This window comes from Anoplophora glabripennis, unplaced genomic scaffold (genome assembly GCF_000390285.2).
Source record: "Anoplophora glabripennis isolate ALB-LARVAE unplaced genomic scaffold, Agla_2.0 scaffold336, whole genome shotgun sequence".
Lineage (NCBI taxonomy): Eukaryota > Metazoa > Arthropoda > Insecta > Coleoptera > Cerambycidae > Anoplophora > Anoplophora glabripennis.
Window position 1 is genome coordinate 458,469 of NW_019417416.1, and position 14,609 is coordinate 473,077.

General features: G+C 33.0%; 1 protein-coding gene and 1 long non-coding RNA gene across 2 annotated transcripts in view; one reads left to right on the forward strand and one right to left on the reverse strand.

The window, feature by feature from the left end:
• Nucleotides 1–14,609, reverse strand: part of LOC108910259 (inter-alpha-trypsin inhibitor heavy chain H3) — a 70,909-nt gene that overhangs the window by 15,043 nt on the left and 41,257 nt on the right. The window contains exons 11-19 of the mRNA XM_018714812.1: nt 8,905–9,186; nt 6,562–6,591; nt 6,225–6,254; nt 6,129–6,158; nt 3,542–3,571; nt 3,452–3,481; nt 3,143–3,172; nt 3,056–3,085; nt 1,730–1,759 (exon numbers count right to left, since the gene is read on the reverse strand). Coding sequence (XP_018570328.1) covers nt 1,730–1,759; nt 3,056–3,085; nt 3,143–3,172; nt 3,452–3,481; nt 3,542–3,571; nt 6,129–6,158; nt 6,225–6,254; nt 6,562–6,591; nt 8,905–9,186 — 522 coding nt within the window. The remainder of the gene's footprint in view (nt 1–1,729; nt 1,760–3,055; nt 3,086–3,142; nt 3,173–3,451; nt 3,482–3,541; nt 3,572–6,128; nt 6,159–6,224; nt 6,255–6,561; nt 6,592–8,904; nt 9,187–14,609) is intronic.
• Nucleotides 13,458–14,571, forward strand: LOC111692322. The gene is made up of 2 exons (XR_002763204.1): nt 13,458–13,887; nt 14,478–14,571. It is a non-coding gene; the product is annotated as an uncharacterized LOC111692322 (long non-coding RNA).

The window sequence follows — 14,609 nt, forward strand, 5'->3', positions numbered from 1 at the left end:
TATCAAAAATAAAGCGAAAACGGACCTATGTTTGTATGAACTTTTTGTCTTAAAATCACGCACAGATTAACACCCTTCAATATTGACATCCAATTATGAAACACCCTGTATAGTGCAAGAGATTGTGAATTGAAATGTTTTTTCAATTCCAACTACTACTTAAATCAGTTTGATATCTTGAAAACCATTTTCAAGAGGTGTTTCTCAGGATTAGGGTCAAAATACAAACTAATCCGGGTAATTCTGACTTTAGACTTTTCTTTTATGGTGCTCTGTTATTGGAAGTGGTTCGAATTATCTAAGTTTTCCATTGTTGGAACACCACATTGTACAAATGATATAACAAATTTTCCCCACTATGGGCTTTCATGCCAGATCTAAATCTGGATTTCGTTTAACTGCTAAACTTGTTTTCCGAGTTAGCACAGATAAATGCTCGTTTCTTTATCGTTTAACACGAGATAATTTGTGTATCTAATTTTCACTTCATCTTAGTATCTAAGTGTTTTTAACCCATCCCCTACCACCACAGAGAGTAAGTTTTCACAAATGAATATCATACTTATTTGTTTATTAATTTTGGTTACTTTTGACCTAAACTAAAAGTCACAAAAAGTTTAGAAAAGAGATAGATTTTCGAAACGTTAACAACTTTTTAAAGTCCGCTACATTTTCAGTGAGATTTTTGGTTTGACAAAAAATATTTTCTTAAAAGCAACCTTTGAATGAACCTTTTGGAGCTTTTTCAAAAATGTTTTTTTATTTTTTCACAAAAGGCAAAATACCCAAAAAATAAAGAAAAAACGAAACTTATACCACATAAATAACTTTAAACAATAATTTAATTTAATATCTCTAATTATGCAATCCCACAAAAGAAAAAGTTCTTACTAGAGACATGAGTACACAGATCTTGTGTATTTTTTGTAGCTGAATCTGAATCCGTAGCCCAAAAACCGATCTACCAGGGAATTTTTTTAATGAAACGCTAAAATATCCCTTAAGATAGGATGAAATACTGAGGATAAGGTAAAGCTTTATAATGAAATATAATAAATTTGTAAATACTTAGAATAGAAAACATTTTAAAATAATATCTTGAGTATTGGAAAGAATACCATAGAAATTAGTATTTCTACCCTACCCAAAGAAATGTGTTGTGAATGTTTAAAACATTGTCATTTGAGTAAAAATAGTCAAATATCTAAAATGTGAAACAAAGAATATTACACCTACTGACAAGTCCGGATTAATCTATGGTGAGGCCCGGGGCTACAAGCTCTACGCAGGCCCTCTTTCTAAAAAGAAAGAAAAAAAAAACTAAACAGGTTTTTGTTTGATTCTAAAAAAAAAGGTCACGCAATCAGCAACTTGTCGATATAAAATTTCAAAATCTAAACACTTTTCGATTTGATGCTACAAGGCCAGATCTTGAGGCCCTCCAATCTCGTGAAGCCCCGGGCTACAGACCCCGTAGCCTCCCCCTTAATCCGGCCCTGCCTACTGAAGAAAAATCTGAGTTTACAGTTATCCCAAATAAAATTAGCTCACGTTATCTCAGATAACTTTACTTTATTTGAAAAATATTCCAAGATATTAATAACGAGTAATAAAATGCAATAGAACGCAGTTAATTATAGATGCTGTTGTAAATGATTTTTAATGATTAATAACTAGTTAGTGACAAGGAGTGTGCAGAGTATCGGGCAATACTACTTAATTTATTTACCTTCAAGCTTCTTGAGTCTCTGTTGAGAGGCTAAAATAAATAAACAAATTTGGTAAATACCTCAAGGAAAATATACGAAAATATAAATATAATAGGTATTTACATTGTTCCAATTCATAATTTTTAATCAAATTATTTTTTTACATCCGCCAAATGCAGTAACTGCAATAAAAAATAAATGTAAATAAATGTACGGATTGTCCCCAGTAGAGTGGATAAGAGGGAGAATATATTTTATTTTATGGAAAAATTTGATCATTGGTAAAAAGGACCCCGCAGAATCCTTATGGCAAATGGCTTGCGGTGAAACTTGCTAAAACTTTGGATTCTGGTAGTAGGTACTTGATGAATACATCAAATGTCTCAATGGCCGTCAAGTACCAAAAATTCGTCTTTTCGAAATATAGCTCGTCGAAGATAGGCTTTAAGTACGTTTGGCTATAGTGCAATGTTACTGTATGGATATATGCACACAATCACACACTCACACACATTTATATACACACATATATGCATATGTATGTTTCTATGTATATATATTGAAATATCAAAGTTATACAGGGTGTCCCCTTAGGGAAAACTTTTTATAAAAAAGTTGTAAAGTTTTGAGGGGGACATTCAATGGTGACTTTGACCCAAAGCCTAGACTGTCTGGATCACCCCATCAAACTATAAAACTTTCAACAAGAACTCTTCGTCGTAAGTGCCGAAATAATTTTATTCAGAACATTATTTGACCCTAAAATAACTTGTTTGAATCACTTAACATAAAGACATATAAACGTAAAATTTTCCACTCTATCCATTTTCAGTGTGAGAAATATATTTCATCTCATCTAAAAATCCAAGTTGACCTACAAATGACTTCTAAGGTTGACCTTTGGGTCAAGGTCATAGGTCAAAGGCTTCAACGAATGTCCCCCTCAAATCTCTACAACTCTACACTTTCTTGAAAGTGCTTCAATGAGAAGATATTGCAACATGTTATTTATAGTGAGACACCCTACATAACTTTGATATTTCAATATACATACGTACATAGATACATATATGTGCCTATATGTATGTGTATGAGTGGGTGTGGTAGAGTGTGATTGTGTAGCATCATATTATAGCCAAACGTACTAAAAGCCTATCTTCGAAAAGTTGTATCTCGAAAGGACGAATATTTGGGATTTAACGGCCATTGAGACATCCAGCAAGTTTGACTGAATGATCTATTTAAATAGTGTAACTAACAACTGTGGTAATATTTAAAAAGACTATAATAATAATGAAATCTTGAAATCACAGAATTTTGACAATAATAAGAAATACTTTACTTACCATGAGGTCCTCCAAAAGATGGTTGAGATGCTAAAACAAAAAAAATACAAACACTTTTTAAGCAACAATGACAATTGTTTTACTTACAAGGAGCAGCTCCAAAAAGTCTACCTGCAGCTGCAATATAAAGGAAAAATTTAATTTGTCTTTTATTTTCTAGTGTTTTTTTTAATGATGTGTCAATAACATTAAACAATTAAGGTATAAGATGAATCAGTACCTACTTGAACTAACAATATTACAATATGACATATATGTCTTATACTTTTTATTAATCTCCTTAAGATATACGAGAAACCCTCCAAAATTGTCCAAATTTACCCACTCTGAACTTTATGAATCAATACAGAATAAAAAATTGACAAAAATGTATGAAAATTAACGCAAACTACTTACCCATAGGACTTCCAAATTTCGGTTGAGATGCTGAAACAAAAAAATATAGCTATATTTTTTTCAAGTAATAATGATCAGTGTTTTACTTACACGGAGCAACTCCAAAGGATTCACCAGCAGCTGCAATGCAAAGAAAAATTTAAGTTGTCTTATTTTCTAATGATTTTTTTATGATTTGTCAGTGACGTTAAACAATTATGGATAAGCAGTACTTGAACTAACTAGACTCAATTTAACTGACAAATAGAGATTCAATAATGAAATAATTAACATGTTAAAATTTTTACCAGAACAGTATTAATTTAATAAAATTTTACTTGTGGATCCACAACAATATGTTAACTATCGGGTGTCTCAAAATTCATGCAAGATTTGGATTTTTCGCAATTTGTAAGAAAAAAAAACATCGTGACAGCTAACAGTTAAGGGTTATTAAAAATGGAGCACTACATGAAAGAACAACGCATTTTTAAACAATAATGAAGCTACAGGTAGCAATTTTCGTACAAAATATGGTCGGAATAGTGATGTAACTTCATCAACTGTGAAGAGATTAAGTGAAAAACTCAAGGAAACTCAAACTCTTAAACACTCTAGCCGTCCTTTGTTGATGAGAGTCAAGGAGCATCAATCTGGCACCGTGTCAAGAATAGGATATTTCGAGATCTTCATGCTTACAAAGTTCAACTGACTCAAGAACTAAAGCCTACCAACCATGCAGAGCAAATTACTGCTTTTTAACAAAATTATCTTGAGCAATGAGGCTCATTTTTATCTTGATGGCATCGATAATCGACAAAACTGTTGAATTTGGGAATCAGATTATTCAGAAAATCCACATGATTGTTAAGAAACAATTGCATCCACAACGTGTCACTGTTTGGTGCGAATTTTGGGCTGGAGGCATCATCGGACCATTCTTCTTGGAAAATGCGGCTGCTCAGACAATAACAGTTAATGGTTTAACTCCGTTGAACTTTTTTTTCTGAGATTTTTTGAAGTCTAAGGTTGCCAACAAGCCCATGACCACCCACGCCTTGAAGGAGGAAATTCAACCACATATATGCAAAACAGTCACAGAGAATTTCGACATAAAAGTGCGTATATGCCAGCAAAACCGTGGAGGCCGTTTACCCGATATGCTATTCAATACACAACCCTATTTTGTATACTTTATGAATCAATAAAAAATGTTTAATCAAAAACCTATGTCTTCTATTAAAATTACTTCCTGCATGAATTTTGGGACAACCTTTATAATAAGAAGTATTAGAAGTAATATAAGAAATATTAAAAATGGGGTGCCTCAAGGATCCATTTTAGGTATTATATTATTGTGAACCAAATAGGAATGTCATTTTATTTGTTGATGACACTACCACAGTTAATTTTAGCGACTCAACATTCAATCTTTACAAATAAAAATACTGCAAGTCAGTTACTACATTATTGTCTTCATAAATGTGTACAAAACTTAAAATATTTATATATTTATTAACATTTAAATAAATAATTATTTTCTAAATTTATTTATTTTCAAGACAAAAAAATATACACCTATATTCTGCTCTGGTCTTATAGAAATTAGTCTTATAAAAATATCAAACACCTAACGAAAAAATAAAAATATCCAAAATCACAAATACGTAATTTATTAATTCAAAATTATTTGCTGTTTTGTGCGAATGCCTACTACTACTAAGTTTTATGAATAAACAAAAAATCATTGAAGTTTAGAAAAATGATTTTGTTTACATACTTGGATTTTAATCTATTACGCTGTTGTGTTATTATTTACCCCTCCCCTCCCGCGCTAGCCCAAGGGCCACCTTAGAAAAGCGCATCCCAGACTGCATAGCCGCACTACCCTACCCAACCATACCACACATAAACATGACACTACCCCCGGAGTTTACACAGACGAGCCGGCGAAGCAAGAAGAGCGCCAGAAGAAAGGGCCCTAGCCGGCGGGGCCCAGCCAGGACAAAAGGAGGTCCCACAAAGCGCCTACACCAGCCGCATTTGCGGTCGGGGTAGACAACGGATGAGGCCCACCTACGAAGGCTGTCCAGGCCTACACGAGATGAGGCAGGATAAAGAGGGATAATCCCCCTCGATCCCAAATCATTGAGGCCAATTTCTAGCCATGGAATAATGACGCGGCGACCTGCCTTAGAGAATATACGTTCACTTGGAACAGACGTAGCCACGATGGATAAATTTTTTTTGTTAATATTGACAAGGTAGGGTAATTCGAGCGTGTGGTTGACTTTTGCGGGAAGTCGGAGTAGAAACAAAGCCGCATACCGTGCCGGCCGGACTATACATGTAACTGTATTCAGTAGCGAATACAAAGTAACGAGTATTCAAGATAAAAGTAACGAATACTCTGATTGTGAATACTAAAAATTAACTGTATTTGACATCACTAATTTTAATGGCCTAATTTAATAATTTGTTATTTATTTATGTGATGTGTAGGTTTGTGACTGTAGGTACTTTACTTTTATGACTTGTGTAAGAATTGTATTATGTAGTTAAACATCAATAAATAATAATAATGATAATAATAATAATAATAAAATATATAGTGTCGAAATCCCTTGTTTCATGTGTCACTGATTAATCCAAAATAGAAAAAACAAAACATTTATAAGAATAAATACAAGTTACTCACCCTTAGAACTTACAAAATTCGATTGAGATGCTAAGACAAAAAAAATTATATTAGATAGGTATATTCACAAGTAACAAGGACAATCATTTTACTTACTATGAGCAGCTTTAAAAAGTCCAAGAATATCTGCAATGTAATAAAAATAGAGTTATCTTTTATTTTCTAGTGTTTTTTTTTATGACTTGTTAATAAAAACAGCAATAACAATTATGGTATAAGATAAAAGCAGCGCTTGAACTAACTAGATTGATCTTAACTGACAAATAAAAATTCGTTTATGAAATATGTCTCATACTTTTTTTCAATCTCCTCAAGAAATGTGACAAAGCTTCCAAAAGTGTTGAAATTTACATACCCTCTACTTCACGAGTCAATGATTAATCCATAATAAAAAATTACGAAAAATGTATGAAAATATATACAAATTACTTACCCTTAGGACCTTTAAATTTCTGTTGCGGTGCTGAAATGAAAAATATATAATATAGATATATTTTTTACAAGTAACGATAACAAATTTCAGTTATCTTTAAAGTTAATTTTTATTTTCTAGTATCTAGGTGAAAGCAGTACTTGAACTAACTCAACTTTTTTTTGCATTGATGTATTTTTATTGATTTCCTCGAGAGACCCACGAAGGTCTCAAAATTTGCTCACCCTCTATTTCACAACTAAATGATTAATCCAGGATAAAAAAATTACAAAAAATGTAATTTTCTTAAGTTGAATGCTAAAACAAAAAATTTGAATACATTTTTTACGAATTACAATGACTACATAACTCTTATGGCGGTTTTCCACTAAACGGACAGTTGAGTTTATCTCCTGTTTGTGTTTTCTAGAACCTGAAAAACAAAAACAAAACTGAAACAAACCCAAAACTCTTGTTTCCATCAAGCGGGCTACATTTTGTTCGAGTTTTGTTTTTGTTTTCGGTCCTTTTCCACTGGTTGTCACGAGGAAGTCAGAACACATTTTTCCAATAACCAACCAACATGTTTAGAGAAGGTTTTTTAATTCTTAGTTATGGCTGGTTTATACTGAAGACCTTGGAAAAAAAGTAAGTGTCTACAGAGTGTCCCACCTCGACTGCATCGATGGATATCTGGGAAAACGGTCTATGGATTTTTTTTAAATTGTGATGGTGTGATACGGACCGCGGGGCCCACCAAGTTAAAATATTTTCAGTCATCGTACTTCTGGTTATACCGGATATACTAACTTTCTTATTTTAAATTAAACCCCCATATATTATTGCATTTTTGGAAACATCATCCATTTTTAAGTTGAAAACATATAGCACACTCCATACTTAGTATTGACCGTTTCCGATATTTCGATTTTTAAACAAAAATTGACAGATGCAGACTGTCAGCAAAATTTAGTTTTCCAGATTAACTTTTTTGTGCAAATTGGACATTTTGTAGAGGAAGACCTACTTTATCGAATTTGACATGAAAATTTTCCAGTTTTTATACAGGGTGGTCGAATATGAAGTTCAGAATATGTGGAAAACTGGAGAAATTTTTAAATGGAAACCCCTAGATATCCATCGATGGAGTTCGTGGTATATGTATGGTTAGTGTTTACTTGGTTAGTTACTTTGTATCCTAGCCAAGTAAACACTTTAACCGTACACATATATATTTTTTAATAGCTGTAATTCATTAATGATTAAAATATTGTTTTTGGGAAGAAGAAAACGCCAACATAGATATTAGGTTGGATCACTTAAATAGAAAACACAACACGACCGTTTCTACTAAACAGACTTGAGTTTCAAAACACGTCGAAACCTTTTGATGCGACCGCTTTCAAGCGGGACCCGAAAAACAAAACTCCAACTGTCGCAAAACACGCCAGTCTTCAAAAAGTTTGCGAAAAGTTACAGTTTTGTTTTATTCGACACAAGTTTGTGTTTTGTTTTTGTTTTGTCCGTTTAGTGGAAAACTGCCTTTATAAGCAAAGTAGCTGAAATATGAAGATTCAAAGTTTTTGTTTAATAACTGGATACTCTTAAAAGACGTGTCATTTTTCCGATGTGGAATTAAAATGAAAAAAGATGGATAAAAGCAATACTGGTTAATGATGGACAATACTTTCAGTGACACGTTTTTTACTGATTTTTTTTTTTAATTAAAGCATTAATTTCAATGAAAACAGTGAGAACTTATTGAACATCCCTATAGAATTATTTGTTTTTACTGTTGTTATTGCCTAAATAAGTTTTTGAGTTTAAGTATTACTTTAGGGACATTTCCTTTTTATGAAAAGCTGAAATGCATAAACATAATAATGTAACATTTACACACGTCCTGTCAGTTTTAGTAATAGATAGGATTTTTCATATGAAAACTGTTAAAAAATGTTCACTTTAAAAGATATAGAGTGATGAAGTACAAAAACTAAAACTGTAAAAGCTATGCAAAAACGTCAAGAGATCATTTTCTTTGAAAATATAATTTGCATTTCAAATTTAACAAAAGTTTTTGAGGAAAATGTAACTAGAATACTTGCCGAGGGCGATGCACTCAAACATAGTGAGGATTTTTACTTACTCCATGGATTTCTGAATTTTTGCTGTAAAAATTGGAAACACCCTGTATATTTGCACCATATTCTGAACAAAATGGTTTGCTATTTGTTTTGTTAAATGTGTAATTTTGTCTGTCTGTTCGTGCCCACTTATTGCATTTTTTATCTCAGTTAAGTCAAAATAAAAGGAAGCCAATGTATAGGTAATAAAATAAAGTAAAACAACTTAATATGTACTTACCACTATTAGTCCAAGAATGGTCACAAGTCAAAGTGGTATCGTTTGGTTTTACAACCACCAGAGAGGTTACGTCAGTCACAAACGAATACTTTAGGGCTATATCAGTAGCTTTTCTAGTTAATTCAGCAACATTTGGTGTGGTATCTCTTGCATCTAACAATTGTTTCACAGTAAGATAAGCCCACAGTCTTTCTAGCGAGGTCACAGGTCTTTCTGCAGATGAATTTACACTAATCAAACCATGTGGACCCCAACAGTCGATGACAGTCGGAAATGTTGATCCTAAAATATTTATTAACATCTTCATACTGCCCGTATTCAGAAAAATGTACTAAATTTAAAAATATGAAAATCCAATACAGATAATAAGGCTTATATCACAAGATGTTTCAAGTTCTCTTCAAAAAAGTATAGTAGTAGAGTAGTCTAAAATTTTCTCTTTTTCCTTATAAATATAAAATAAAAACTTAAATGCAAAATTTTCAGTTTTTCATCAATAATTTCAAAATTACAATAAATATACAACTTTACTATAATTTAATACTGTATTTTCTGAGGGAGGTACAGATAAAAAATATATAAAGTGTTGAGAGAGGAAATACAAACATTACGTAAAAATATTATTTTTTCAATATGATGTATAGTCAGTGGACACTGGTGCGGGGGGCTCTGGGGTGCCGCCTCATGCCATCTGAGTATTTTCAAAGATGCCGCAGTAAAACAAATAAACAGGTGCAAAAAACGATCAAACCATCAAGGTTTTAGGTACTGAAATCTATGAAAATACAAACTTTTTTATATACAGGGTAGCCCATCGAAAACGTACCGCAAGGCATTACAGGGTAGTAATGAACTTTTCGGCAAAATCCAAAAACAGGTAAAGTTTGCTTCTGAGGGGGACAACTTTTGGCGCAAAAAGCATAGCAAAATCTTCAACCCCCTAAGTGGGGGTGCCATCCCCCAAATTTTTTTAAATGGGAATGGGGGTCAAGTGGGGGGTCATTAGAAAGGGCTTTTAATTCTCTATACATCGATTCTTACTTTTTGAAAATCGATCCATTATTTTAGAAAATATGCAGCTTTGAAAATACGAACAATATTTTTGACGAGAAATGCGAAAATCGATTTAATTTTACTTCAAAACTTACGGTATTAGCTTGGTAAATTCCTTCAAAAGAATTCGCTGTTTTTTTTTTTGATTTGCGAATTCTTTAGCCTGATTTTGGTGAGCAAAAAATTGTCCGCTTTTTGTTTCGTATTTAGATAGGCCACAAGAAGTTGCTAGATAACTGTCTTGTGACTTGTAGTTGAAGAGTACCAATACTGCCGAGTCTTTTAAATTGATTAATTATGGTGTACTCAATTCCAGAAAGAGTAGAAATTATTGAGCTTTTTTTCAAAAACAATGAATGCGGAAATCGGGTCGCCGAACTGTTCAACCAACGGCATCCTGAGAAACATGCGTCTGGAAAAATTGTTCGCGAATTGGTGGCCAAATTTCGCGAAACTGGCTCCGTTCATAACAAAAAGAGGCAGGTTGAAAATCCGGTACTAAATGAACCTACGGAAATAGCGGTATTGGGGCAAGTGGCAATGGATAGTACGCTGAGTACAATGCAATTGGCTACTGCGACAGGAGTGAGTCGTACAAGTGTCCAACGAATATTAAAAAAATACAAATTCCATCCTTATAAGATTCGGCTAGTGCAAGAGCTAAATGAAGACGATTTTGATCGTCGTTTGCAATTTTGCGAAATAATGACTGAACGAGCGATAAACGATAATTTCCTCTTTAATGTGTGTTTTTCGGACGAGTGTACGTTCTTCTTGAATGGTTTAGTGAATCGCCATAATTGTCGTTACTGGGCTGATACCAATCCAAGGATTTTCCATGAGACACACTCCCAACACCCCCAGAAGTTGAATGTATGGGCAGGTATTTTTGGAAATTCCATTGTAGGTCCTTTTTTCCTTCCTGGAAATTTGACAGGCGATATGTACTTGGATTTACTACAAAATGTCATCGACCCAGCTCTAACAAATATCATAGAGGACGACCCTGCTTACAATGAACACGAACTGATTTTCCAGCAAGACGGAGCTCCTCCACATTACTCGCTCAATGTGCGCAATTACCTAAATGAGACGTTTCCAGGACGCTGGATAGGACGAAGAGGTGCAATTGAGTGGCCCCCTCGGTCACCCGACTTAAATCCTTTAGATTTCTTTCTCTGGGGGCACATTAAAAGCAAAGTTTACAGCACTCCACCTGATACCTTGGAAGATCTGCGAGGACGAATCATTAATGTATGTCGCGAAGTAACACCGCAAGTGCTCCAGAATGTTCGACAACGGTTTGAAGACAACCTGTATCATTGTATGCAAGTTGGCGGACAACATTTTCAGCATTTACTTGACTAATACCGTAAGTTTTGAAGTAAAATTAAATCGATTTTCGCATTTCTCGTCAAAAATATTGTTCGTATTTTCAAAGCTGCATATTTTCTAAAATAATGAATCGATTTTCAAAAAGTAAGAATCGATGTATAGAGAATTAAAAGCCCTTTCTAATGACCCCCCACTTGACCCCCATTCCCATTTGAAAAAATTTAGGGGATAGCACCCCCACTTAGGGGGTTGAAGATTTTGGTATGCTTTTTGAGCCAAAAGTTGTCCCCCTCAGAAACAAATTTGACCTGTTTTTGGATTTTGCCGAAAAGTTTTTTACAACCCTGTAATGCCTTGCGGTACGTTTTCGATGGGCTACCCTGTATAACTCTACACGTAAATATTGTTATAACATTTACTTGTTTAGTCCTACATATAAAATTGTTTACATTTATTTATAATCACGTGAAAATAATTCTTAAAATGTGGGGTTAGGATAACAGCAAACACATGTTTTACAAACGCTTTTTTTTAGTTATTATTTTATTTGAGTACATTTAAATAGTAACAATGAATAAACAGAACACCAAGGATTTTATTTTTGTGCTTACTTTTGTTCTACACGTTTTACTTTTCAAAATTTCAGTACCTAAAAATGCCAGAAATTACCTTAAATAGATTAACCTTACGAAACATATTAAAAAGGAAATATTAAATTTGTAATGTACAGTCAATTTAACTCGGCTTGCAAATTTCGTTTGAAAAAATCTGAATATGTGGGTTCCTCGTAACTCGCCTCTACATCTGCAAGGTGTTTACTGCGGTGGTCATGGTTACCGTCGCACAGCAGTGAAAGACAGACATATTGTTTCTTGTCTGTTTTTTAAAAGATTGTAAAAGTTAAAATTAGACTGTAAAGACAAATTAACAGCACTTGCAACACTATCTATTAAAAAATCAATGGTGCAAGAATACCAAACTTTTAAGAAAAAGTAATTACAAAGTTTACTTCGGACAAAAACAGAAGAATGGACTTTGATTATAAAAAATAATGTTACGTACATTTTCCCTACATTTCAGTAGTACTTAAAATAAAACTACCTACCTAATGAGGAAGTTGCATCAAATTTTCTTTTGAAGCAAAATTTATTTAAAATGCAGAAAATTACTATAAAAGTATGTTTCTATATGTAAAACCCCTTTAAACTTAACTATTAATATGTAATTAATTATTAAAATATTGAATATAATTAGGTGAGCGGTCTCTAATCGGTCAAGAAATTTGTGACGTCAGGATTCGGTATATGAGTATTAAGACTGTCAAGACGCGGGAGGCTGGCGCTGTCATTGCATTGCTGTCATTTAATCTTGTGTTCAATTAGTTTGTGTTCGCATTGTATTCTGAGTAGTTTTGAGTAGTTAGTTTTAGTGCATAAATTTAAAGACAAGTTTCGTTAATTTTCATGGAGTCTATTTTCACAGTATCTACCCAGGCAGCTTTAATACGTGGCAGCTTCAGGATCAGAATTACAACATGAGAACATGAAAAACATAAGTGTCTGAACATAAATATTAGGTATAGTACCCATGTGCAGTTCCACAACAATAACTGCCCCCAACAAACTATTTAATGTACCAAAGGATGAGAATATGAGGAAGAAATGGTGTTAGTGTTAAATCTATTTTACATATCTGTGAGGATCATGCAAACATTTATAGGACATCAATTTTTGGCAAATTCAGATTGCCCTTGGACAGCTTCTGTAGTCATAGAATGTACAGTTTTTTAAATAATTAACAACATTGTGTTAGTAAATAATATAAAATCTATCCGGCACACATAGTTTGCATAAACACAAATGAGTAAGAGTGAGACAGACTACAGAACACAGAACTATACAGATACCGAGACTCGTTTGATTTGGACCGATACCGGATCGTGACGTAAGATTCAGCCGTCTTTGTTTAAGACTGCGTTTTAGTGCATAGAGAATTATTTTGAATTTCTATTTTTTTATATGAACTATTAATTAAAAATTTTAAATTTATGTGACAATTGACTTTTTACGATGAAAGAAATTTAATAAGAAAATAAAAAAAATTGTGCAAATTTCCCATCATATTTGATTTTTTTTTCAATACTTCCCACACAGCACATGACGTCCCTGGGATATCCTCATTTAGTCTTATATATCCTAATCGGGGATCTCACTCCTCAGGATATCCTGATGATATTTAAATAAGACAAGTAGATCCTATCAATATCCTAGTTGGGGATATCCCAGGTAAATCCAAACAGGATGTCCTGGAAATATCCTATGAAGATATTAAAAGCCGAATAATCTCCAATTTTGGGATATCCTAGGCAAATTCTAGAGTGATCCCATCCTGGGATGGTTCTTGGCTTTGCACAGTGCATGGTGCATGCGCAGTATGACATATTGACGACATGACCCGTATCTCGCCATTTTCTGTGTTTCTTTGTTTTATAAGTGCGTGACTCAATGACGTTTTTATTAATTTGAAAAGTGGAAAATGAAATTTAAAGCTTGTTAAAATAGTTAAGTGACGTGCATCAACCACCTGCTGGCAGAAGTAAGTATTTAAATTACCTTTGGTATTAAGGTATTAATATCATAGAATAAACATATAGGTTAGAATCGTATATAGTATTAACTAATTTTGTTCTTACTGTTTGTATCATGCAATAATTATATAATGCCTAAAGAACGCATTAAAAAAACATGTTTTCAAATATTTTTTATATAGAGCCTAATACCATTCAAAAATTAGAATAGTTTTTATCACTATTTGTAATAGATGTGTATAAGTGGTATCACCAAATCTACATAATATGTTCAAATCTATAATTTTTAGTTTTGAATGTGTTGTATATAGGTGTTCTGACAAAGGATTGTATCCCATAAATTTAATTAATTTATTATAGTTCTCTGTCTGTAATATTTGTACCAACATTGTGAGTTATAAGGATTACATTATAAATCGTAGGCAGAATTACGTATTATCTATTAGAATATTAGAATTAAATTTAATATCAACAGATTATAATCCATAGTTCATGAAATTAGAATAGTCTCGTTAAATGTATTTAATGAAAATTTTTGTTTTGTCACTCGTCTACAATGTAAATGTATTATTAACATACTTTTTCTACAAATTTACAGCTGGAATTTCACAAGCACATTGCACAAAAAATTGCCCAGAAAAAGATAATGGGGAGGGCATTAAAACATGTCGCGGCATGCAAATGAGAGACTATAAAAAGAGACCAGATCAACAGCACATAAGGAATAGTT